At 42.0% G+C, this 26,068-nt stretch overlaps 1 protein-coding gene across 1 annotated transcript; it reads right to left on the reverse strand.

Annotated features, from left to right (window-relative positions):
* Positions 1 to 5,130: 5,130 nt before the first annotated feature.
* Positions 5,131 to 24,727, reverse strand: LOC109422942 (patj homolog). Its single transcript, XM_029861588.2, has 2 exons — positions 23,682 to 24,727; positions 5,131 to 7,985 (listed from the first exon to the last, which is right to left on the reverse strand). Exon 2 carries the CDS (start codon positions 7,893 to 7,895, stop codon positions 5,718 to 5,720), a length of 2,178 nt encoding a protein of 725 aa, XP_029717448.2. The 5' UTR covers positions 7,896 to 7,985; positions 23,682 to 24,727; the 3' UTR covers positions 5,131 to 5,717.
* Positions 24,728 to 26,068: the final 1,341 nt, after the last annotated feature.

Consider the following 26,068-nt stretch of genomic DNA (forward strand, 5'->3'; position numbering starts at 1 on the left):
AATGAACTACTGGCGGCAGCAGCTTGAGCATCTCCCACAACAGCCAATTTCGTGCTGAACAATAGAAAAACACATGGATCTGCTAATTCCCATAACTATTTTTCATTAGGCAGTGGAATTTCAACTAAGAATGTTCTAAACTCTTCAGGAACTTGGAAACTAAATTTGGAATTTTTCATCCCCCTAGAGTAAACAAAACAACCACTAGCGCAGTCTGCAGGCCAACAATGGAAGCTCGCCCCCGTTTACTAGTTCAAATTTAGATTACAAATGGTTCAACTTAAGATAACATTCTCCAAGTAAGAATTACTTAAATTTAATAATTTTATGACAAATAATAAGGAATATTATTCGGTTGGTCGATTCTACGATAAACAAGCTTTCATTTGACGTGTTTGCTTATTGCGTGAGATACAATGCATGAGCTGTACGAGTGCACCGAAAATGTGCTGGGAAATGGGTGGAATCACAGTGATTTTTAAATTGCCTGTTTTCCATGTTAAAATCGCTTTTTTCAATGCTTTTAAAGTCCATGTTATCAGGTTATATTACGGTAAGCTGTTTAACATCTTTTTCGGGACAATACCTATTTGCCTAAAAAGTACGTCGTTTTAATGAATTTCGAAATGGTTCAAATTAAGATTACAATTTGACTAGTTCAAAGTTTGATTTCTTACCCTACCCCCGATTTTGTCAGCTTTTTGATCCGATTTTGCCAGCCTTTTTTAAGTAAAAAAAAATAAATTTGTATTTCATTCAGAATTTCAATTTTATGATCATTATTAATACAGCTGATGTCCTTAGACGCCATAGAAAAATTACGCAATGAACAAAACTCGTGTAACTTTTGAAAACGGCCAAACTTGTTTTGCAAACTACCACATTGGGGCAATTTTAGCACCAAACCCTCACCAATATTTTGAACCAATATTGTTTTAAATTGCTAAAAGATTCCAGCTCTCTCTCTTCTTGGCGTAACGTTCCAACTGGGACACAGCCTGCTCCTCAGCTTATTTTACGAGAACTCTTAAAATTTTCAACTGGGATCCCCCACAGCCAACGTTTATTTTACATTTGTACATATATCGTGTGGTAGTCATGAAAATATTTTATACACAAGGTGGTTAAGGAAATGTCGATTATGAGCTAATCGGGAATCAAACTCCTCACCCTCAACATGGTTTTGCACGTGCAATCTGCGCTTACCACATCGGCTATATGGGCTTAACCCTTTCTTTCCCACAAGGTTTTTTGACATTTAAAAATAGATAAAATGGTTTCTGAAAAAATCACCAGAACAAAAGATGTACAGTTTTACTCCAAAATATCGTCAGAAATGAAAAAAAATGATTTTTTGGGTGGATCACCTGTGATCCATTGGGAAGATAGATGCACTGAAGGCACATATATAAATTTTGTTTTTTTTTTTTAAAACTACATATATAGGGTGACAATGGGTATTATCGGCAGGTTTGTTCTCTTCGTCATGGGGGGTTTTTGTCAGCCAAATTGCCTGAAACTTGGCCATATAATTCAGCTTAGTTGGGAAGGATTTGAGACCAACTCTGAGTGCAATAGGTTTCAAAAAAAACCCAAAGACGAAGAGAACAAAACGGCCGAGAATAGGCAATTTCCCCTATTTATAATTCGTCTATTACATCTTTAATATTTCTCGAGATTCTTATCTAGCCCTTCTGTAAAACTTAATGAAATGGTGAAAGTCTCTTTAATAAAGACAAATCAATCAATCAATGAAACTTGTCGGACTTCTTGCAGTTATCATAAGTAGTTATTCAGACATGATTCGCTTCGAATCTATGGATTCTCTCCTCGTGCCATATAAACCCTCCTGGATTCATCTGCGACTTATTGCCGGCGCTAAATAGATTACATTATATGAAATAATGACATTTTTACATAAAACACTATTAATAATGGAACATGTTTTGAATGTAAACAAATATGCTAACAAGGAACAGGTTAGATCAGGAAGGATAAAAATGTCGTTATGTTCCCAATGGATCACTGATGATCCACAGGTTTGTTCATAAAATTAGTGTTTTATCGTCAACTTGTTTATGAAACGGTATTTTATTATGCTAATATACATACTGTAGGGCATGCTAGTATTTTTTTCCGTTGAAAATAATGTTCATGTTTTGGAATATTAAATATCCAAATATTGTTTGAATTAAAATAGAAAAAATACCGACTTTCGCTAAATCGTTTAGCTCCAGAACAAAAACGAGCAGAGCAATTTTGACCAAACTTGGCATAATAGTTCATCAAACATATACAAACATCTGACGAAAAAATGGGAATGATCTAACTTATCCTGTTTTTGTATGAACAGTGCAAAGTAGTGGATCACCTGTGCTACCATGGGAAAGAGAGGGTTAAAGTCTATTCTTCTGAACAAACAGAAAGTCTATTCTTCTGAACAAACAGAACAAACAATAAACGCTGCCTGTTGTTGTGATTACAAGTCAATCCATTTACTTCTTTCCGGCATCTCTGGGGTTCCTCTAGGTTTACTTGTTTAGATTGATCCAGATAGACTAACATTTGAAAAGGGCGCAACAACCATTTCGAATTTTTGCTTCTCCCTTCCTTATGAGCACATGGCCCATTTTTCATGTAATCTCTGACCAGTAACATATAGAGCAGACTGCCCTCTATCTGATAACGGGATAAATTTGCACAAATAAATTGAAATACGCCTTGACGGGGTGGGAAAAGTTGAAAATGCAATGGTTGTTCCGCCCTTTTTTACATGTTGGTCTAGATTTATTATGAGATTTGTATTGTAGATTTCCTGCTTGGATTGCTTCAAAAATTGCTGTCAGAATTGTATTCATTGGAAACCCTTAAGAAATTCGAGATGGGATTTTCCATAAAATTCTTGCTGTAATTCCTTCAAGAACTTTTGCGTGGTTTCTAGCAAGAATTTTTGCTGGTATTTCTCCAAGAATTCCGCCGGAAGTTTTCAAAGGAATTCTTCCGGGAATTTTTAAACGATTCATTAAGGTGTGTCTCATTAAGATTTTTTTCAGGCATTCCTCCTGTGATTTCTTCAGAAGCTTTTCTTGAGACATATTCTGCTGATATTCTTACAGCATTTTTTTTTTTTCAAAAAATTTCTACATGAACTCCTACAGCTATGTATCTAGGGGTTTCTCCAAGGATTTCTCCAATAATTCCTCCTACATTTGCTACGTGGATAAATCCAGGGATTTTCCTAGCGATTCTTTCAAGACATCCTGCTGACATTTCTCCATACATATCTATATGGATAGTCCATGAACTTCAGCTGGAAATCCTTCAAGAAAATTTCTGGAAATTTCTATAAGAACCTTTTCACATATTTCCATAAGAATTGTTCATGCTTTCTTCCTATGGTACCCCCAGGTTGACTAACTCCTGTTGAGATTCCTTCAGAAATTCTCCTGTAGTTCTTTATTCAGAGTATCCTGTAGATATTTCTGAAATAATTTCTATATGAATTACTGCGTGCATTAGTCCGTGAATAAATTTACGGAAGGCACAAATTTCCCAAATGGAAGAGAACGTGCCCCTGGAGCCAACCTACTGATGAATAAATCTTGTGATTTTTCTAGGGATGTTTTCAAGAATTCCGTTTTGAATTCCTTCAGGGATCCTTTTAGGAATTCCGAAAAATGTTCCTCTATTAATGCCTTCACTCATACAAAAATTCCTCTAGAGATTTCACTATGATTCCTCTGTTAGATTTCCCAATTGGGCATCCTCTATGCATTTTCCGGAGGTCCCGCTTGAGATTTTTCCAGGGTTACCTCTTGGTATTTCTTTACTAAAATCCCTTGGTATAGCTTTTGGAATTCCTTTAGAAAATTTAGTTTTAAATTCTTCTGGAATTCATGCTAGACTTTAACAATTCATTTTTGCTATGGTTTCTCCTTGAACTGCTCCTGATATTTCCCCAGTAGTTTTTTTTACAGGAATTCCTCCATGGATTTCTCAAGGAGGTTTCTTGAAAGATTGCAATAGGGATTCTTTCAATAATTTTTCAGAAAATGCTAAATAAATGCCTCTAGAGATTTCTACGGAGACTGCAGTAAGGATTCTTTCAGAAATTACTTAACTGATTTATCCGGAACTCCCTTAAAGGTTTTTGCAGAAACTACTTACGGGATCCCTCCGGGAATGTCTTGAGGTTTACGTTCCGTATATCCCTGGGTAGTTTCTCTAAAAATTTCCCCGAACATTTCTTCAAAGATTTCTCCAGAGATTCTTTAGAGATTAGGCTCTGGAAATTAAAGTTGAAAGGCAGCGGAAACGTAGCCAATTCGGACAGTTTGAGTGTCTATACTTGTCAATCAGATGTTGGTTCATTTTAATTCGTTGACAGCTAAAGTTAGATGTTATGATTTAAACTGCGCTAACCAGTGTCAACTGTCTTCTGTAGACCACAATTGTTATAAGCTAGGAGAAGGCTGTGTTCCAGTAGGGATGTTATGACAAGAAGAAAAAGAAATAGAAGATTTAATAGTTTTGCTGTAAAAAAGCACTGAATGTTAACTTTGCCAAATACCATTTTTTCTGTGCCCTTAACACCCTTTTGATTTTTTCACCACAAAAGGTTCGTTCAAATATTACGTAACGCAAAATTTTGGCAATTTCAGACCCTATCCGCTATCCCTCTACCGCGTAACTATTTTTTAAAGAGAAATTTTAAAATTTTGTATGAAGCGTAACACAGCGCTGGGCTCCCCACTCATTGGCGTTACGTAATTTTTGAACGAACCCAAAGCAGACCCTCCACACATATCTCCGTCTCTGACGTGCTCAGAAAAAATTTTCATGAAAAAAAAAATGATTTTAAAAATGTCCCGATTTTGTCAGGTACCCGATTTTGTCAGCCCAAAATGCTACCAGGGGCTGACAAAATCGGGTCCTTACTGTATTACAATTGAAGAGTAGGTACCATATGGTGTTTATCGAACGCAAATTTTCATCATATCGCATCGCACACGTTCTCAAACGCTACGGAGCTCCAAAATCAGAATCAGAAACCAAATTAAATTCACCGGATTTCGCGTCCCACCCGAAAACATCAGCCCATGGCAATCTCACAGAATAGAAAACGCAGCCTTACGTTTGGTCATGAAGTTTTAATCTTTTGCATTTGCTTCAGTTGATTTTATTAAAAACAAAAACGCCGGTATTGTGGCGCGCTCTGGTTGGAATCCAGAGCCAGGATTGTACATTTAATTTTGTCACGTTTTCGTTTGTTGGTTGCGCTAGAACTAAAATTTATTTATCTACGCTATTGTTTTTCTGTGCTTTTCTCCGTACTCTACTCCAGCTGCTTTTGTTTTTGCTAGCGCCATTCGCCGAACATCTGCCATCTGCACCTTTTAAATAAGATAATCCCTATACTATAGTGTTCCCTCGTGCTGTTCGTGCTGTCTGGTGCAGATGTCATCAACCAAGTATTAACTATCTTCCGCTAACTAAGGGTAACAACTAATGGATAATTATTCTTTCACTTATCTGCATAATTTCTTGCGGTACATCGCCAGCTGTACTGAACTATTCTTTAAATTAATTGTCGAGTGATTGTTGGAAAAGTAGCTTCATAATGATAATGGAACTGATCTGCTTTTGGTCAATGTACCGAGTCTTGCAATCGTTGTTGGTTAGATGTCAAGCTCGAAAAACAGATCAATTATTTGTAGTTAAGTGGTGGGAGTCTCCGGTGTGGACGACAGATTGTTATCCGACGTAGACAGGGGCCGGCACAGGCCTATGCGGGCGGTCCCCAAGGGTATTCCTTTCAGTATACTCACCGCCTGATCCAGCGTGGCGCCTTGAAGACTGTGCTCGTTTACCGAAACGAGCCGATCACCCGGGAAGATAAAACTGGTAGCCTCCGCAGACCCTCCCGGGATCAACCCACGCACAACGATGACAGTTCCCTCGGTGTCCAGCGGATCCTGGTAGTCCAAGATCGAGAACCCGAAACCACGTTCCGTTTTTTCGATGTTGCAGTATATAACCTCGTTGGTCCACAGGGCTAAGCCGGAAACTTGTTCGACTGATTTGGACCGCTGTTGGTCCGTCAACGTCGCCGTACTGGAGGTGTACAGCGAACTCTCCGATTGTGCTTTCGTTAGAATGCCTTGTAAACTCTGAAGGCTTTGCAAGCCTCCCGCAAGGATACTACGCGCTTCGAATGCTTCCGCATTCTGAGATGTATTGATCACAGTAGGGGCGGATGATCCGCGTGCACAGATCACTCGCACTTTTGAGGGCAGTTCTTTAAGAATCTTCACCACTTCGATATGTTTCAACCCCTGCAAGCGGTGTTCGTTCACTTGCAGTAACTCGTCACCAGGCTTCAACGTCCCATTTCGCCCGACAGGACCATCTTCCAAAATCGACCGAATGTAGTGATGCGGTCGAACCTCCACACCCCCTTCCACTTCCACTGTACCTTCTAAGCTTATTCCCAGTCCTGATAACTTTTGGATATCCGCAAAAATGACCTGACTGTTTCCCATCTGACGTTGCCACAATTCAATCACCGGATCTACTTCCACAATCGGAGTTACCATTTGGGAAGCACTTCTCACTTCTTCCCCACGACAATCAAACACCAACTCCATGTTCTCCCGCACAGGCGTAGCACCGGCAGACGAAGCCATCGCTGCAACCACTGCACCGTTCTCATACAGACCGTTTTCACTGCATTCCCCATTCTCCAGCAGAAACACATTCGAATCGAACGTAGTGGCCGATTCCATTTCCGGATCGATCCCGCACTCGCCACACTCCGTCACCATGGAATCCGCGTCGGACTTTGCCGCGCAGATAGACAGCGTTGTTACCGATGGAGACTGGATCATTGAGCACCTCTGGTGACACTGCGATAACTGAGGATTGCTGGCAGCTGCCGCGGCCGCCGAACTGGTGTCGATCAGAGCCACCTGCAGGTGTTCGTACTTTCTACCCCGCAAGAATCGCTCCAGAGTCAACTTCACCGCTATATCCGTGTTCCGCAGAATTTCCACAGCCTGATGGTTTGTAACCCCGCTAAGCGACTTCCCATCCACGGCTACAATACGGTCGTTAATCTGGATCTGACCACTCATTTCCGCGGCACTGCCCTCAATGATACTCTTCACGAAAATCCCCGACAGATCTTCTTCTTCACAAACGTACCCAGCGACGGTTATTCCCAGCCCGTAGACATTTTTCCTCAACTCCACCTCGTAGGTTTCCGTTTCGGGTGTCTCCGGAAGATCCATGTAATCCTGCGGGTCCGGTGGTGGCAGTGGCGGTGGTATAATTGCTTCCAGCAATGGTTGACTAAGCACTTGTGGAATCGAAATCGACGAAGGGGAAATTAACGCTAGACTATTATTATCGATATTTATTGTATTGTTCACGGCGACCACTTCGATGTGGGTCGGACAGAGCTCCTCGGCTTCCTCGACGGGTGATTGCAAGAATGCCCCGGACGTGTAACCGGCCGTCTGCAGCAGGGTCCGGTCGAGCTCCTCCGGATCGGTAAGCATTTTAGTAGGAATGATCGGTGCATGGCTGGCTAAGGCTTGATAATCTGGAGAGGTAGGTTCCACCGGCCGGGCCACTATCAACCGTACCTGATGGCCAGATTGTCGTAACACCGTCGCCACCTGCTCCGAGCTGAACCCCCGTAGGTTCACGTCGCCAATCTGGAGCACGTGGTCACCGCTCTGGAGGCGGCCATCGCGCTCGGCAACCGATCCGGGAATCAACGCCTTGATGACCACACCCGTGCTGCGGCCTCCAACGAGCATAAATCCAAGCCCGTTGCCATCGTTGACGAGATCGATTATCTCCACCTGGGACCACTCAGTGCTTAGGACCATGATGCCAGCAAATAGCCACGCACCGGGTTGATATGAATTTGCATAATCACCACCACGGGAGGGCGTGGCGAATGCGCTCTAGTGAACCACCTGGAAGTATGAAAAGAAAAAAAATTGGTTAATATTCGGAATACGAAATAATTTTCTGAAAAGCTTTAAAACACAGATAATTATGGAATGTCTACTTCAGTTATTTTCTTATTCATCAGAGCAAGTCAACAGAGCCATAACGCAGCTGAACTCGAACCACTATGACGCAGCCCATCTGACGCTTATTCAGCTTCCCGAAAGGTCCTTACCACTCCCTTTGTCATCGAAAGGCGGGTAGGGTTAACCACCGCACCCGCACACAACTGTTCTGGAAGCATCAGGAACTGAAACTTGCGTACAACGTGATTAGACCTGCTGAAAGCTCAGGGCCTGTCAGCTAGCACCAGACGGAGTTGCTGACAGTGGGGCCTCTACCTAATCTGGCCTTTACCGGGGATTGTGCAATTGTGCGAACAAAACGTGTTCCGCCGGTTCCTTCCAGCACTCTTAAGACATTTGGGAGAACCCGCATGACCGACACGGTGCAGAGACTACCGGAAGCAACCAATATCCGAAAGGACCTAAATCAGGTGTCAGGTGTATTGTTACTTCCCCATGGCACCTATTAACCCAACTATCTACTATTTATCTAGGATGGAACCTTGCGGGACTCCTGAGGTTATGTGAAAGCAGCTCCAATCCACCTCTGTTTCGTAAACTAGTTTCATTCTATTTCGGAAACTAGTTTCAACATTCTGCTGAGGATGATCTTTTCGAGCACCTTTCCCGCCGTATTGATCAAGCATATTGGCCTATATGCTAACGGGTCTCCAAGTGGTTTCCCCGCCTTTGGCAATAGTATCAGGCTCTACCACACTGCCAAACCTCCGGGAAAACTCCCTCGTCCAAGCATTGCTACATAGCAGACCTGAATATCCCTGGAGCATCTTATAAGACCAAATTTGAATTTCCGTCTGGACCTGGGGCCTAACCTACGCTAAGGGGCTTTGCTATCCCAGTAAGTACCTTATCAGTGATCCTCTTCTCATCACCAGTCCCCCTACGAAATAAGGCCGGGACTAGGAACATGACGCGGAAAAAACCACAGACAAACAGACGTAACACTTCGAACATTTTTCGATCCAAATCATAGTCACGGAAACATATTCGCCCAATGCTAAAATGACTAAGTTTGGCCGACCATCAACTAGGTGGCGGTAGTGAGCAAACGTCAAACTCGAACAAAAACGATGCGAGCGCCACGGGTGGGCAGTTGGCCAACTATCAAATTTTGAAAAAAGATCGTTAAATCGAAGTACGATGGGAATAATCAGAGTGTTACGTCTGTTTGTCTGTGGAAAAACCCTCGATGATTTTCTCCAACAATTCTAAAGACTGCTCTGTAGCAGCCATTACACCTATTGTCTTGACCATCACGATCCTGTAGGCCTCATCCCACGGATTCGCATTGGTACTCTGACAAAGACCCTCAAACCAGGCCTTTTTGCTTGCTCTTATCTCGGTCTTCAGCGCGGCTTTTGTAGCTGCCAACACCAACCACCGTTCGTTTTGCTCTTCCTCAAATCGTGCTCGCTGCATCCGCTGCCAAGCCTGTATGCAGGCGCGGCGCAAGACCGCAATCGCTTGAGTCCACCAGTAAGCCGGTGATCTTCCATTTCTAGGAGGGACTTGCCATGATGTGGTCGCATTACACGCACGCGAGAGCCCCACTACCGGCTTATCTCCGCATAAACCGAGTAGGTTTCGCTCATGGCGGAGAGCCTCCCTAAATACCTCGTCGTTGAAGTATGATGTCACAGAACAGATGTGTATCTTCGAACAAATTTGAAGTTTCGAGGTGGAAGTCGTGAAATTGTCACTTGGAGAACTAGATTGGAATGAATTTCCATTGGAAAAAAAAAATCATCAAAGCGTGCTACGTCGTCTCCCTATGCTCGCTGTAGGAAGCTTTTTCCTACCACCAGGTTCGCTAGTGTTGAGCTTTCAAACGAGTAGTGCTTTTCGTGACGAAGATTCACCCCCGTGATGATGTCTTCAATCTACGAGGGTTTGCCCTAGACCTAGCCGCCTCTTCCTCTATCCGCTACCTGCTGCCTCTTGTAGTCGATACTGTAGCGAACCGCCAGATGATCGCTGTGAGTGTAACCATCGTCTACCCACCAGTTCGAACTACTTGCCAAGACAACAAAATGTAAAGTCAATAACCGACTCCGTTCCGTTACGACTAAATGTACTTTTGGTACTGACATTAGCCAGGTCGACATCTAATATGGCCAATGTCTCTAGCAGGATCTGACCCCACTGGTTCGTAAAACGACTTCCCCATTCCACGACCCAGGCATTGAAGTACCGTCTACCCCCGATGGTTTGACCTCATCTAATCTGAACACTTTTTAATTTGACCCCCTCTAATCTGCACATCGTTCAAACTAAAAATGGTTCAAACGTCATTCTGCTAAAGGAACGGGGTGAAACGGAACGCAGAATCAAAACACAACAGAAAAAAGTGTTACCATCAGTGCGATTTTCGATGCCCACAGGGTTACTAGAAGTTCAAATTAAAAAATGAACCCCGTTGGTTTGCATGAGGTGTCGTTCAAACCAACGGGGGTAGACGGTAACCTGCTATTACCACCGGTCTTCACCCTGTCAACGCGGGCGTTATACAGTCCAGCATCTGCGTGAACTGCTTTATCGACCACCACGAAGGCGCATAACAGCTACAGAAGAAGACACATTTTACTTTGGCGACCACGAAGCCAACATTAGTAGACACCAACTCATGGATGGGGTATTTACCAGTCGTCCATATCGCCGCCATTTTCTTCGGACCCATCCGCGACCCAATTGTTGTTGCTGGCAGTACTCGATATGGGTCCGCTATGATGACGATATCCGTCCCCAACTCAGAAACTGCCTTAGCTCACTTAGCGGGGTTTTCTTCTTCCTCTTCCGCTTAGCTGATGACCAAGGGGGGTCCTCCCCTTGGTTCGGCCTACTCTGTGATTACTGAGGGCCCAACAACTGTCGCAACCCTCTGTTCCCTTCCATCCGTGACGGGCCAGCCTTTTCAGGCCCACCCATCCTAGCTTTCCGAGACGCCTGGCTGGGGTCCGACTTGCCGGCATTACTGCCGTCCGGGGGGGTTAGTATCCGCCTAGCCTTGCGGGCACCGACAGACACCTGACGGCTGCCTCACCCGCTTCTGCAAGTGCTTATCAAAAGCAGTCGCAGTCGCTTTACCTTTTGGACTTCCTGCGAAAGCGAAGGCCTTCGTCTGGGTAGACTTCGTAACCTTTGCTTTCGCCGGTTTGGCCGCGTTATCTTACTTGGCATCGCCCATCGACTTACGAAGTCGCCACAGGGCCGATTTGAGATCTTTGCTTACGTTGGACTTCGTGGACGCCAGCTCGTTTCGTTGATGGCCCTCATCAACCCCGCTCCGTCCACTATCTCCCCCGGCAGGCTAGTCGGGGAATGAACGTGAGCAGCTTCCTACTCCTGATTCCTCACATCTCTTTAACGGAGACCTAGTCAACCCATTGCCGATTAGACCGCGTAAGTTTCGCTCACAGCGGAGTGGCTGCTTAAACATCGCCTGGCTGTTCCTTCTTTCGACCGCTGGTTGCTATCTTTGTATCCGAAGCTGTAGCGAATCGCCGATATAAGTGTAGGCGTCGTTAGATCATCTAGCCACCAATTCGAACTACGTAGTTGTACCTGTTAAGCCAGAACTACAAAAAGTAACGTCGATGATCGACTCTGCTTCGGTCCGGTGCTAAGTTTCCTGTTCCCAAGTAGAGCGCTCAAGTAGAATTCTTACTTTTTCCGCAAGTAATTATGACAACTGCTCCTGTATTGGGAGAAACGTTACTTTTCCTTACAGAATAATAGCACAGAATAAGCTTGTTTTTGTACCAACACTAGCCCGATCTGAAATCGAGTGTAGCTGATCTGACGACAGTAGTAACTACGGCCTGTCAATCAAGCATCTTTTAATTTCGAAATCGCTTCTATGAACGACCATGCGTTTCCATTATTTTTCTTTTTTGTCGATGCTTGATGAGAACGGACTAATGAGGTTTGTCATGGACGTTTATACGGTAGGTACCTACCGAAAAGTTTCGCTGATGAAAGATGAATCGGTGGTGCTGACCCAATTAGTTATGAATCTTCTTTTGTCTAACGTGGATCCCACTGGTGAATGCTGCACACAGTGCTGAAAATTTCATTTCGTCATATCTAAATTCAATCACATACAGCTCATTTTAGAAGCTGAACCTGAGAATATGGTATATGAAGAACTTGTGTGGCTAGACCAACTCTGCAAAAATGTCACGGAAAAACCGCTATTTTTCGAATATTTAAGGTAAATGTCACGGACTTCCTTCGAAAAATGCCAATGATATTCACGGTGAATATCATTTGGCATTTTTCAAAGGTAAACTAAACGCTAATATTACCCATAGCGTTGTAAAGTACATACATAACATACCCACGTACTTATAAAGCGGCAAAACAAACACTGTTGCCTGCGCTTGTAAATTCGCCTGACGATAAGTAAATTTTCGTAACACCCCATCCGAGTGTCAATATTTACACTTGCATAAATCGACTGCAGCATTATCCCCCCAAACATCAAAATGCGGGGAAAAGGATTCGTGGGCTAAGGGGGCTCCAGGGGGTGGCACTTTTCCGGAGCAGTAAAGCAAAAGGGACGTGGACAAAAAGTAACGCAGCATAAATAGGCAAACAGCTACCTTTCCGCTACCGCTTCGACGGTAGGTTGGTTGGTCGGTTATGGTGACACAAATGACGGTTCTTATACCCAATGATGATGATGATGATGATGGTTATGGAACTGATAACCACATATACAATGATTACGGCGATGATGAGTGGTACCGTCTAAATTTGAGCAAAGTTAATCAGCCCGTAAGGAAAAAAAATCATGAAATTAATTTGAATTTACTTGCGGGGCAGAAGATCAATCTATTGAACTATATTGAGACTGCAAAATAGTAAGTTGAAAATCTAGAAAGATCATCAAATATTCCTACCCCATGCATATATAAATCGATGTCAGGTAAAGTCAATGGCACGACCGCCAGCTTAGAATTGTGTACTTAGCTGGTAGTGTATCAGGTATCAGAAGGCCGACTCCAGAGGCACGTTATCCTCCATTTGGGACATTTGTGCCATCGCCAAAATAATAGCCTATTTCATCATCTACCTGAGGGAAAGGAAGGAAATAAGGATAAGGATAGGGATAAGGACAGGTAGGGAAATAGGAAAAGTACCCTGGAAGAGGATACTAACGCATAAGCGTTAGTAAGAACGGGTTAAGAACAACAGAATATCCTGAATATTGAGGTCTCTGAAGTCAGTTTCACTTAACAAGTGTTTACCGAATACTCGGAAACGCAGTTGCGCAAAAACTGGACAGTTACATATCAAATGATACGATGTCCCATAATCGGATTCACAGTTATCACATGCAAATGAATCAGCTTGCTGAGTATTCGCCATGCGATAGCTGAGTCGGCAGTGGCCAGTCAATGCTTTGACCAGAATGCTGCAATTCTGCTTTGACAGATTTGTAAGATACTTCGCCACCCGTGGAGATGGCTCAGTACAATACTATTTGGTTTGACGCATGACTCCAAACTATTCCAGTATTGTCTGTGTTGAGTAGCAGCACAGGTATGAATCTGAAGCTTTACCCAACACTTCGATATTGGAATAGCTGACTCAGGGCCAATGAAGTCATAGTATGCTCCAGTGCGAGCTAGCTCATCAGCCAATTCATTTCCAGCGATGGAAGAATGGCCAGGTACCCATACAAGGTGCACAGCGTTAGCTGAATTCAGCAGATTTGAGTTCGACAAGCGATAACTATCTTCGACCTGGAGTTGGCCGAAGCATGTGCTTTAATAGCAGCCTGGCTATCTGAACAGAAGTATATTACTTTGCCCATTACGTGCTGCTGAAGTGCTGAAAAACGGTGCAGTGTCTACCAAGTGAGTAAGACTGATACAGCCTTAGCTCACGAGAATAAACACCAGCACCTGCTCGACCTTCGAGAAGGGAGCCATCAGTGTAACATACGATGCCGTCTGAAATACTTCTTTCCAGATATCCAGATGTCCACTCTTCCCGAGAAGGAAATTTCGTGGAAAATATCCTATATGGAAAATTACAAGCAATTGTAAGATCACTTGGAGCAAGGACAATTTTGTCCCAATTCACCAAAAGTGGAAACAACGAGGTGTGTGTTGATGTACGGTTCACAGGAGTTTCCTCTAGAAGACCGAGGACCCGTAGACGGTAAGTGCAAGAAAGTGCTTCTTGTTCGAGATGAATGTGTAGTGGAGCAACGTCAAAGAGAGCTTCGAGCGCTGCCGTGGGAGTTGAAGAGAACGCTCCAGACATCGCCATTAAGCACATCCTTTGGAGATGGCCTAACTTTGATTGGACCGTTCTCATTTGCCACCACACAAGACATCCATAAGCCAATATTGTCCGAACAACAGTTGTGTAGATCCATTTTAATACTTGGGTTTTAGACCCCAAGTTGTACCAAAGGTTCGCCGACATTGCCCGAAGGCCATACAAGCTTTCTTGATTCTGAACTCAATGTGAGTTGTCCAGGAAAGCTTGGAATCAAGAATGACTCCAACGTACTTTACCTGTTCAGTCACATCGATTTCAGAATCGAAGAGACGCAAAGGTCGAACGCCATTACGGTTTCGCCTTTCCGTAAAAAGAACAATAGATGTTTTACTCGTTAATCCGAGGTCATATTGACGACAACAACCCTCAACTACCTGAAGGGCGCTTTGCATCAGGTCGAAAAGGGTGGTGATACACATACCAACTGACAATGCTAGGTAGTCGTCGGCAAAACCATATTTAAGTAGGAAAACCGCTATTATTGAGTTGCCTCAATAGCGTATCTGCTACGAGATTCCACAAAAGAGGTGACAAGACTCCCCATTGGGGGCATCCACAAACAATCAATTTCCTAATCCCTGCTAGACGCAATGTCGAGAAGGGATATCAGTTTTTGAGTATTTGATGAATCCAATTGGAAATCATTGGAGATATACCATGACTCCGTACGGCTTCCAATATGGCATCGAAAGGCATATTGTCAAAGGCACCATCGATATCTAAGAAAACACCCAAACAAGATTGCTTTTGAGCGAATGCTTTCTCGATATCGTAAATAACCTTGTGTAAAAGAGTCACAGTGGACTTACCAGATTGGTAGGCATGTTGGTTCACATGAAGAGGCACGTTGGCCAGATGAACATCACGGATGTGATGATCGACAATGCGTTCTAAGTATTTCAGAAGAAAAGAGGTCAAACTGATAGATCTGAAACTTTTGCTTCTTCATACGACACTCGACACACTTTCGGAATAAACTTCACAGTAGTATCCCGCCAAGATTTGAGAATATACCCTGTAGCAAAACTTCGTCGGTGGCAAAACTGCAAACATGTATTTTTTCAAGACATGTTTGAAATAATCAAATCCTTTCTGAAGCAAAATAGGATATATCCCATCTGCTCCAGGAAATTTGAAAGGAGCGAAGCTAATTAGAGCCCACTCAATAGATTCTATAGTTATGATACTACGGGCCAAAGCCAGAGAATCATAAGTACAAGAAAAGACATCAGGTTCATCCGAAGATGCGATATCCACACAACCGGGGAAGTGTGTGCTGAATAAGCATTCCAGAACTTCCTCATCAAAGGAATTGAAATCATCATTTAACAAACGCAGTTCGTTCACTCGGAAATCCTTAGATTTCGCAAGGATTTTGTTTAACCGACTGACTTCACTCAAACTGGAAACATTTGTACAAAGGTTTTCCCAGGCAGATCGTTCAACAGACCGGCCTTACGAGCCGACCTAAAAGTCTTCGAACCAACCGAACGTAGTCTGTTCCAACTCTTTATACAATGTTTCCTGAGTTTCGCCAGATCAGGGTTTCACTAAGGGGTTTCTTTTGTGATCTTCACAGACCTTAGAGGGCATGCTTCTTCAAAAGCTTCCATGATGAAGGTCGTTGTAGTATCAACGGCATCATCTAAACCAGTCAGCCAGTGATCGTATAAGATGTTGCATAAGATGTTAAAGTTATGCTTGCAACGGCGATGAATCTGCAACCGTCACTCCTATCGTGACCAATGATGGAGCGGCAACTGTGAGTACTGGAAGCTCCATAATATGGGTGTATTACCAAAACGTGCGTGGATTGATGACCAAAATTGATTCATTTTTCCTGGCTGCTAATGACTGCAATTTCGATGTCATAATCTTGACAGAAACGGGCCTGAAGGAGTGGGTTAATTCTATTCAGTTGTTTGGAACCCAGTATTGCGTGTTTCGGTGCGATCGAAATAGCCTTAACAGCGACAAGTCGAACTTCGGAGGCGTTTTAGTTGCAGTTTCCCAGAGATATACCTGTTCCTTAGTTGTGACTAATGGAGGTAGGAACTTAGAACAGGTTTGTGTATCGTGCAGGATTAAAGGGCTGAACCTCTCGATTTGTGCGATCTACATACCACCTGATAAGAGCAAATCAGTTGAAATTATGGAAAATCACGTGGCATCTGTTCGTGAACTTTGTGAGAATCTGCATGGTGATGATGCTGTTCTCGTGTGCGGTGATTATAATCAACCTAAATTGAAATGGATACGAAGAGACACCGAAGCTGTTATTGCTGCTGATTCCTCCCAGTGTATGGCTTCTAGTTCAGCATTGATCGACGGCATGGATTTCCTGAATTTGCACCAATTCAACTCGTTTGGCAATCGGCTCGGGCGTACATTGGATCTTGTCTTTGGTTCTGATATCCTCAACGTAGTGGTTGAGAGATCGGTTGCCCCGTTAGTGCCAGTAGATCACCACCATCCACCTTTAGTGATTTCGTTACAAACTCCGGCTAGAAATGCTTCACAACAAGGTTATGCTGACCCTAGAGTTCGTCTGCTCAATTTCCGTCGCATCGATTTTGCGGCTCTGCGTGCTTTCTTCGAGGGAGTTGACTGGAACACTCTTCTTGGTGATATGGACGTTAATGATATGACTGAAATATTTTGTAACGAAGTAAGTCAATGGTTAGATTCGAATCTCCCACTGAAAAGGAAACCTGTGTCGCCCGTATGGAGTACTCCGTTATTACGTGACTTGCGGCGCAAAAGAAATGCATGCCAACGTAAACTTCGTCGAGATCGTTGTTTCATAACAAAACGAGACTTCCATAATGCCAGCGAAGCATATCGTAAGGTCAACGCGATGCTTTATCGATCATACGTTCAGCGTGTTCAAATCGGTTTACGCAACAATCCTAAAGATTTTTGGAATTTCGTCAACTCCAAAAGGAAGAATCCAAGTGTACCAACTAACGTTTTCCTCAATGAAACAGCCGCTAATTCCGATTCCACTGCCAGTGAACTGTTTGCAGATTATTTTTCTTCTGTTTTTGACGATCGCACCGCTTCCGCTAACGAAGTGCAAGATGCCGCAAGTTCTGTTCCCCTGAATATTGTCGACCTCGACTTATTTCTCGTCACCCCAGAGATGGTTTCCACTGCCATTAGGAAACTGAAGCAATCGTATACTCCAGGACCTGATGGGATTCCTGCCATTGTTTACGTGAAATGTTGTGATGCAATTTCCGAACCTCTTTGTCGTATTTTCAACAAATCGTTCGACCAGCGCGCTTTCCCCGAGATTTGGAAGCATTCAGCCATGTTTCCTGTCTTTAAGGCTCAAGTATCCGTCATCATTTTTCGGAAAATAAAAAAACAGTTTTCTCGCTGCAAATCAATACAAGGATCATGAAAATATATTCACTGCACTATATTGCTCATGTGGAGTACAGTGAATATATTTTCATAGCAAAAACTTTTGTTTTGAACGAAAAAACTGCTTTCAAATGTTTGATGATGACGATGATTTCAATGACGAAAAGTTCAACGTTAAAAAAGGTGATCGGAACAACGTGGAAAATTATAGAGGAATCACGAGTCTCTCTGCCGGATCAAAAGTTTTTGAGATTATGGTTGGGAAATTTATTCTTAGCCGAACGCATAATTACATCTCATTGGACCAGCATGGTTTTATGCCCGGAAGATCCGTAGTGACAAACCTTCTGGAATTCACCTCCACGTGTCTAAATCAAATGGAAAATAGAGCCCAGGTTGACACTGTTTACACGGACTTAAAAGCTGCTTTCGATAAGATTAGTCACGAGATTCTTCTCCATAAAATTTGGAAATTGGGCGCTTCTGGGAGATTTGTTTCATGGCTACGCTCATACCTCATTGGTAGAACACTCCGCGTCAGAGTTGGCTCCGCAGTATCGTCTCCTTTTTCGAACGGATCAGGTGTTCCCCAAGGAAGTAATTTGGGCCCTCTTTTGTTTTCCCTGTACATCAACGATGCTGCAACGCTGCTTGGACCTGATTGCAAATCATTTTTTGCTGATGACGCAAAAATCTATGTTGTGGTGCGAACCATTGAGGACTGTCGTCGCTTGCAATCGTTAATTGACACATTCTCAGACTGGTGTTGCAAAAATAAACTTATGCTGAGCATTGCTAAATGTTCAGTGATAACATTCCATCGAATACAACAGCCCATAAGGTACAACTACTGCATTGACGGAGTTCAGCTCAACCGTGTGGAACAAGTGCGTGACTTGGGAGTGCAGTTAGACACGAGTATGACATTTGTACCGCATATTACGGCAATGATTACTCAGGCAAATCGTCAGCTTGGTTTTGTTTCGAAGATTGCCCGAGATTTCTCGGACCCGTATTGCCTGAAATCACTGTTCTGTGCACTCGTTCGTCCAATTTTGGAAAACGCATCTGTTATCTGGACGCCATATCAGCTAACATGGATATTAAGGATCGAGCGGGTTCAAAAACGTTTCATCCGCCTTGCATTACGGGGTCTGCCTTGGCGGGATCCCGTAAATCTGCCACCTTACTCTGATCGATGCCGCTTGCTGAATCTCGATACTTTGGAGGACCGACGAAAACTTGCACAAGTAACTACCACTGCCAAAATTATTAACGGTGAGTTAGATGCTCCAGGCTTGTTGGCCAGGATTGGCTTTCGTGCATCCCGGTGGACTCGCAACACCGCTGTGATACATCATGCTTTTCATCGCACCTCGTATGGCTTTAACGAACCATTCTCTGCTATGCTAAGGACATTTTCTACGGTGGAAGATGAATTCGAATTCGGGGAACCTGTCCGGCGCTTTTCCAACCGCGTCAAACGTCAGCGTCTACTATGATGTTAAATGTTTTTAGTAAATTGTAATTTGTATTGTTTGGCTTAATTTAGTTTTAATATGTAAACGTTGTTTAGTTTAAGTTTTTACAATCATTTAGACTATAAGTCCGATGGTTTCTTTTATAAATAAATAAATAAATAAATAAATAAATAAATAAATAAAGTGGAGGCTATATGCGTACATTTTACATGCGCCTAAATAAAGGCATGCACGCATATGGCCTCCACTTTATTTAGTACAACGCTACTCACAGGTAAGCACTGGATTTTAATCTTTAGCACAGGGGACCTGTAAAGGGGTTTTAGCGGTTAATGCTAGGTGGGTCGGGAATTAATAAGCTATGTTGCGGATTACCTGGATGCTATCACCACTTCACTACTTCCACTGTTCACTCTTTGCAGACCAAAGTCCTAATTTTGCTAGCTTTATCAGTTAGATTCTAGCTTTTTGTTTGCTAGCTCGCGTCTTGCTTTCACAACTGTTGCAGGGTAATTGCTGGATTAGCAATGGTGGTTCACGATCCAGGCCTTCGATCGTCCTGTAATCCGCCCACCTTATTTCGCCCCATCATGGCCCCCTTTACACCACCCACAATGGTCGCCCAACATGTCTCTCTGCGACGCCTGGTGGTGAGTAGCATATCTACTTGCTACGTTATATCACAGTGGGTGATGGGTAGTGTCCAGATGTAATATCTAAGCACTTCCATGGATATATTTAACACAACTACGATACACAGGGCCGGATGTACGGAGGGGCCGGGGAGGCCCGGGCCCCCACTTTTTAGGGCCCCCACAAAGACCTTTTGTGGTTATTACACGCCAACTTTTCGTTTCATATTGCTCAAATACTGTTTGAAAATGAAGAAATTTTTGTCTTAAGTCTTTCGCCAAGGGGCCTCCGCATCCGCTCGGGCCCCGGGCCCCCCACAATCCTTAATCCGGGCCTGACGATACACAAAATCACGACTCACAAATCTTGGACACTTCACACACCACTGATTACAAAACTTAGAAAGGAACTTCAGAAGGAGCTCCTGAAAAAATACTGAACGATTTCCGGAAAAAATGTCCTGGAACAATATCAGAATGAAACCTTCGTAATTCTTGAAGAAATCCCAGAAAAAAAATCTAAGGAAATTCCAGAAGAGACCTCTGGAGGAATATGAAAAAGAATTTCTGAAAGGATTTCAAAGAATAATCTTGAAAGAATTTCTGAAGAAACCCCAGAAGAAGGAACATCTGGATGAATCTCAAAAGCTCGAAACCCAGAGTAATGTAATCATGTTTTTTTATGAAAAATCCAACAAAAATAGACTGGATGGAATCCCCGAAGAATATTCTCGTAACCTTTCCTTGTGTTATAAAGATTTCCGATAATATTCTAGATTCTAGACTAGATGAAACTTTTGGAGGAATTTCACAAACAGGCTTGAAGAAATCCCAGAAAGATTTGAGTGTCAGAAGGGACGTAAGAATCACGAAAAATAATCGGAGGAATACCCGAACCAATTCCTGAAAAAAAAAACCCACACACACAAAGAACTACCGAAGCCTGGAATTCCATCAGTAATTCTTTGTGTGATTTTACCCTCACTAGAAAACCTTAAAGATCCTCCTGCCACACTTAGAAAAAATGACGGATTACGGTAAAATTTTACCGTAATCTCAACAGCTGAACGTACGGTAAAAAGTTCGGTGATTTTTCAAACCACCGAACGTACTGCGAATCTCAGGAAAATGCATCTGTCAAAACTACCGGAACGTTCGGTACTTTTTACAATTTTCCCGTAAAAATTGCAGAACGTTCGGTATGTTTGTTTACAAATGAATTCTCAATATCACTGAACGAACGGTAAATTTTACAAATTTACGGCGATTTTATTCTAAGTGTGTGAGATTTCCTATGGAATTTCTTCCGAAATTTCTACAGAAACTTCTTTTGCGAATATGGAGATGTTTCTCAAATTTTCGTTGTAATTCATTCTGGAATCCCTCCAACATTTTTTTCTATCATACAATAGAATTTCAAGCGCTCATAAAAATCACTTTTTTTTACTAATTTGGGAATGTCTGGTGCTGGTTCAAAGTGATAAACATCATATTAACCCGTTGTTGCTAATTTTACCATTTGAGAATTGGAATTATCTAAGAAATTTGTATTAAAAATTCAATTGGTTAAGAAAATAAATTAACTAATTTAAAAGTGTTTACCTATTTAAATTGGACTATTTTAATTTAATACATTCATAAAAGGTTTTGGATATGCCAGTGCAAAATAAAGGTAAGTATAAAATGTGCATGGTGTAGCTGATTAGTGAAGCGGTCTCGTATTTTTAACGTGCTTTCCAGATCATGAATATTGTGGTAATTCGCCAATTCTTGAACGGTTAGTACTGGCATTTTTGTTTTTGTTTATTTTTCCGTGCATAATTCCACTTTAGTTGAAAAATATCCACTGAACGTCTAGATCCACCCATAGCTTATACTTCTCATTTAATTTGTATTCCCTTAAATTCTATTTTCTAAGAGAAAATAGAACATTTGTATGGGAAGTCTGTAACCCAAATGTTGAACGCTTCCATAAGCTAGCTCATCCTATGTTGGACGATTCTCGCTAATTGTTGAACGGTTCAAGCTTTGTTCGTAATTGATGACGTATAAGCCGACATAAACCTATCATTGACCTGTTTTTTTTTTGGCCACCAAACCCAACATAGACCCAACAGTTATTCGATGTGAGTCCAACAGTGGTGCAACATTTCATGAAATTTGACCCGACTTTGACCCGACATCGGATATTTTTTTCACTCTGGCGGATTTTTTTCCGGGTTTTTCGTGTTTTGTGCCCAGTTAGTCATTTGAGTGATAATTCATTCAAGTGAGGGAGCGTTCATAAATTACGTCACGCAAAAATTGACCATTTTAAATCCACCCCCCCCCCTCCCCAATTGAAGAGAGCTTTCCAATTGAAGAGAGCTTTAATGGACTTAAATCGTTTTAAACATAACTTAATATAAAAAAATACTGAAAAGATTTGACTAGAAGCGAAAACGACTGAAGAAAAGAACGCATTTGAAAGTCCCTGAAACGTTCCTGAAAACCCATGGGACCCATTCAACCCTCTAGAACACCCCTGGAACGACCCTTTGAACAAAATCCTTTGCAATAAAACCCTTTGAAAACCCGTGGATCGCTCCTGAGCCCCCCTGGAATGCCCTGAAATTCTGCTGGGCCCTCTTAACATTATAAATCCCTCTGGAACATCTCTGGAACGCGCTTGAAACTCATTGAAAATCCCTGAAACCATCCTGAAGCCCTCTGGAACATACCTGGAACGTCTTTGAAACCCCATGAAATGCACGGCTAGGTAAAGTGAAAAAAAATCTGGCAGTCATGCTAACATTGTAGGTTATGCCAGTGTTCAACATTTGGATTCTAGATGCATAATGATAGTGTGATAAGAAAAATATTTTTTTCAAATGAAATTAGAATGAAAATGTGATTTTTAACAATGTTAAACTGTTAAGGACATCCTTCCAGTTCTAGTAATTATGGTGTGACTTTGATATTTGTGGTCGAATTGCCAGCAAAGCTTATTTCGTAACAGCAATTTCTTAAAATTAATCTTAAGAATTGTGCAGTTTTCGTGTCATCCGCGGTGCAAAATTTTCAATCGATATTTTTGACGTAAAATATGTATAATTTTGTAACTTTATTGGGGCAATATCATGACACACATGTATACGCATCTAGATCATACCACAGACAAACAGACGTAACACTTCGAACATTTTTCGATTCAACTCATAGTCGCGGAAACATGTTCGCCCAATGCTAAAAGGACTGAATTTGGTCTACTTTCAACTAGGTGGCGGTAGTGAGCAAACGTCAAACTCGAACGAAAACGATGCGAACGCCACGGATGGGCAGTTGGCCAAATATTAAATTTTTAAATAGACCGTTAAATCGGTGTACGATGAAGATTACCAGAGTGTTACGTCTGTTTGTCTGTGATCATACGTTTTCGTTGATGGAAAATTACTTAAGTAAAATTTATAATAACATTTTCAGAAACTGTTCAACATTTGGGTAGTGTTCAACAATTGGCGAATTACCCTACAGATATTATCCAATTGTTTACAAGTGTGATGCCTTCGTCAAATTTTGCAGTAGAATGTTTTTCATATTAAGTTGTACTTTTATCTTTATCATAGCCTTACTGAGAGCATCACGTATCTTAACAAAAATATTATACAGGTTGCAGTATGTTGTAGCTCCAAAAATATTGAAGCCCTTCCTTTATTCCAGTGGATGGCGTACGAATTTAAACAGTGCAATTCCTTATCAATGTGAGGGAATGAGTTGGTGCAAAAAACGTGATAAATGTCAAAATACTAAGCAGTACGAACCTTGCCTTCCTATTTGGGTTTGCCGTTCTCCCTTTCGGTATCTCCACTTGGCGTGATAGTACTCGGGCAGTGAAATTTGTTTTTCTTTATTCCCACTCGTGCGTTCGATGATATCCTTTTTTCGATTCCCCACTACTCTGGCATGTATAGATTCGCTTCACTTGAAGTGACACTGTTGCTTGTATTCACTCTATTTTCAGAACCCCTATCATCGCATTCCCTTTAGGGTTACTGATCTGCGGCATTCATAATAAGTATGGAACGATTGAGGTTTCCCACATTAATATTCATCCATACTTGACATTTCACTGTTGAACTTTTACTCCGTCACACTGCCGACCACAACGAAATACTCGAAAAAAAAAACTCCAATGTGCACTCGTAACACAATGATTTTTGTAGCCCGAAAACACAATTTTTCATTCAGCTGCACTAGCACCCACCCCTTTCCGGGAAAATTTCCCGATACAAATTTTCCTTAAACCTCACCCAGTTGGCGAGTTTTCCTGCGTTCTCGCACGGGTACCACCATCAGCTATCAATAATTTCGGCAATTATCCAATGGAATACACTTCACGACCAAGCAGGGCAAGTGAAAATAGCACTGGCTGTAATCGCTCACAGGAACACCAAAAATCGAAACGTCGAATTTACGCGGAACACCACCCGCGACCAGAGTATCCAAACGCGCCCGAATCGGAACAAGACCGAAGAATGATTGAACGTCCAATATACGAGCGAAGAACGAGCCACCGAGCAAGTAATGTAGAGTTATACGGCTGGAACAAGACAGGACACAGTTTGTGAATTCGGTTTCGCTTACTCTTCCGCTTTGTTTATAGGATTTTCCTCAACACACATAGGTGAGAATGGAAAACACCGAGTGGAAAAACAGTTGGAAAATTGATACTGACAGAAATGGCGCGTGCGTCCTGCGCCTAGAGCACGTGTTGGATCGAGCAGTGGAAAGCGATTCGACGAGAGGCTTTTCGGTTTTTGTGGTCGCGCGTGGGTGACTAAAAGGTCTCGAGCGCTTCGAGTAACTACAATAAAATCACTCGACAGCATATCTTTCTTTACCAGTGAATTTATGTTGTGATAATCTACGAAGGATGAATTAATTCAAATAACAGTGCTTAGTGAAACCGCAGAAACAAAACCGCTCGTAAATCGTGAACTACCATGCGTCTCCATCGCCATGCATCTATGTACACTCCTGATCAAAAGTTTGGGGTCACCCTCTCAAAAACATGTCATTTTTTAAGGCCCATATTTCACCAATTTGCGTCTGATTTCAAAACCCTAGGTCTTATTCAAAAGACAATAAGTCGAGGAACTTTAAACATGATTTAAAACAAACCTTTTCTTAAAAAAAATGTATGTAAACTTAACTAAAAGTTGCCAAATTTTCTAAAAATTTAATATAAACTTACGGCAGTGTCGCTGGAAATTGGGTCGACCAAATTTTTAAGATGAGAGCGGCAATATGACCTATTTTCTATTAGCTTTCAACTGATTTTTACAGAATTTAGCTAAAAAATCTAGAAAAAAAAATAATTAAGTGACACATTCTACCGTGACGTTACAACGTTTTGACGCATTCGTAGTCAGATTTTCCACTATAACTCATGAAAACAATTGTAAACCTCAACATATTTTTTCATATTCGGATTCCTTGTAAAATTTCTGATATATTTGACCTATTGAACATTTAGTTTTCATTATAAAAACGTGTTTAACATGCGTATTTGTAGCGTGACGAGAATCCGACCCTCTCTATCGCGCTACCAACATATTTAAAAATCTGCTCGGATATTTATGTTATTCTGAAATCTTTTTCCACCATTGAAATTTATTGGTTTGTTCTTCAATTCAATGAAATAAAACATATAGGTAAATTTCGGATTTGTTTTTGGATAGTCTGCTTTTACATTTCGTGACGTTACAACGCCCGTTCTGATTCAAACAGGGTTCTGCTCGCGTTGTAACGTCACGAAAATGCTCATCTTGTCAGAATCAGAATAATCAGCCAAATATGCCCGAATTTGTGAATATATTATTGCATTATCTCCACTGCTCCAAGGGGAACTTTATTCTATTGAAAATTTGTTTTGGGATAAATGGCTCGGAGGGCCAAGTTATTGTTATCAGCAATATGAATACTCCTTCATGAAGGTTAATGACACCGGCATCCATATTCATATACGGCTTAGTACCACCCGGATAAAAAGTTACCATTCATTACATGGTAAATATTATTAACGTATGACTGGTTTTATTGTTCACAATAAAACACATAGTAGATATATTGTTACTTTTTACAATAGAAATCAAGCCCATATAGTTCGTACAATAAATGACCATTAGCTTTATTAATGACTAATTGA

This window comes from Aedes albopictus, chromosome 1, assembly GCF_035046485.1.
Source record: "Aedes albopictus strain Foshan chromosome 1, AalbF5, whole genome shotgun sequence".
Classification (NCBI taxonomy): domain Eukaryota; kingdom Metazoa; phylum Arthropoda; class Insecta; order Diptera; family Culicidae; genus Aedes; species Aedes albopictus.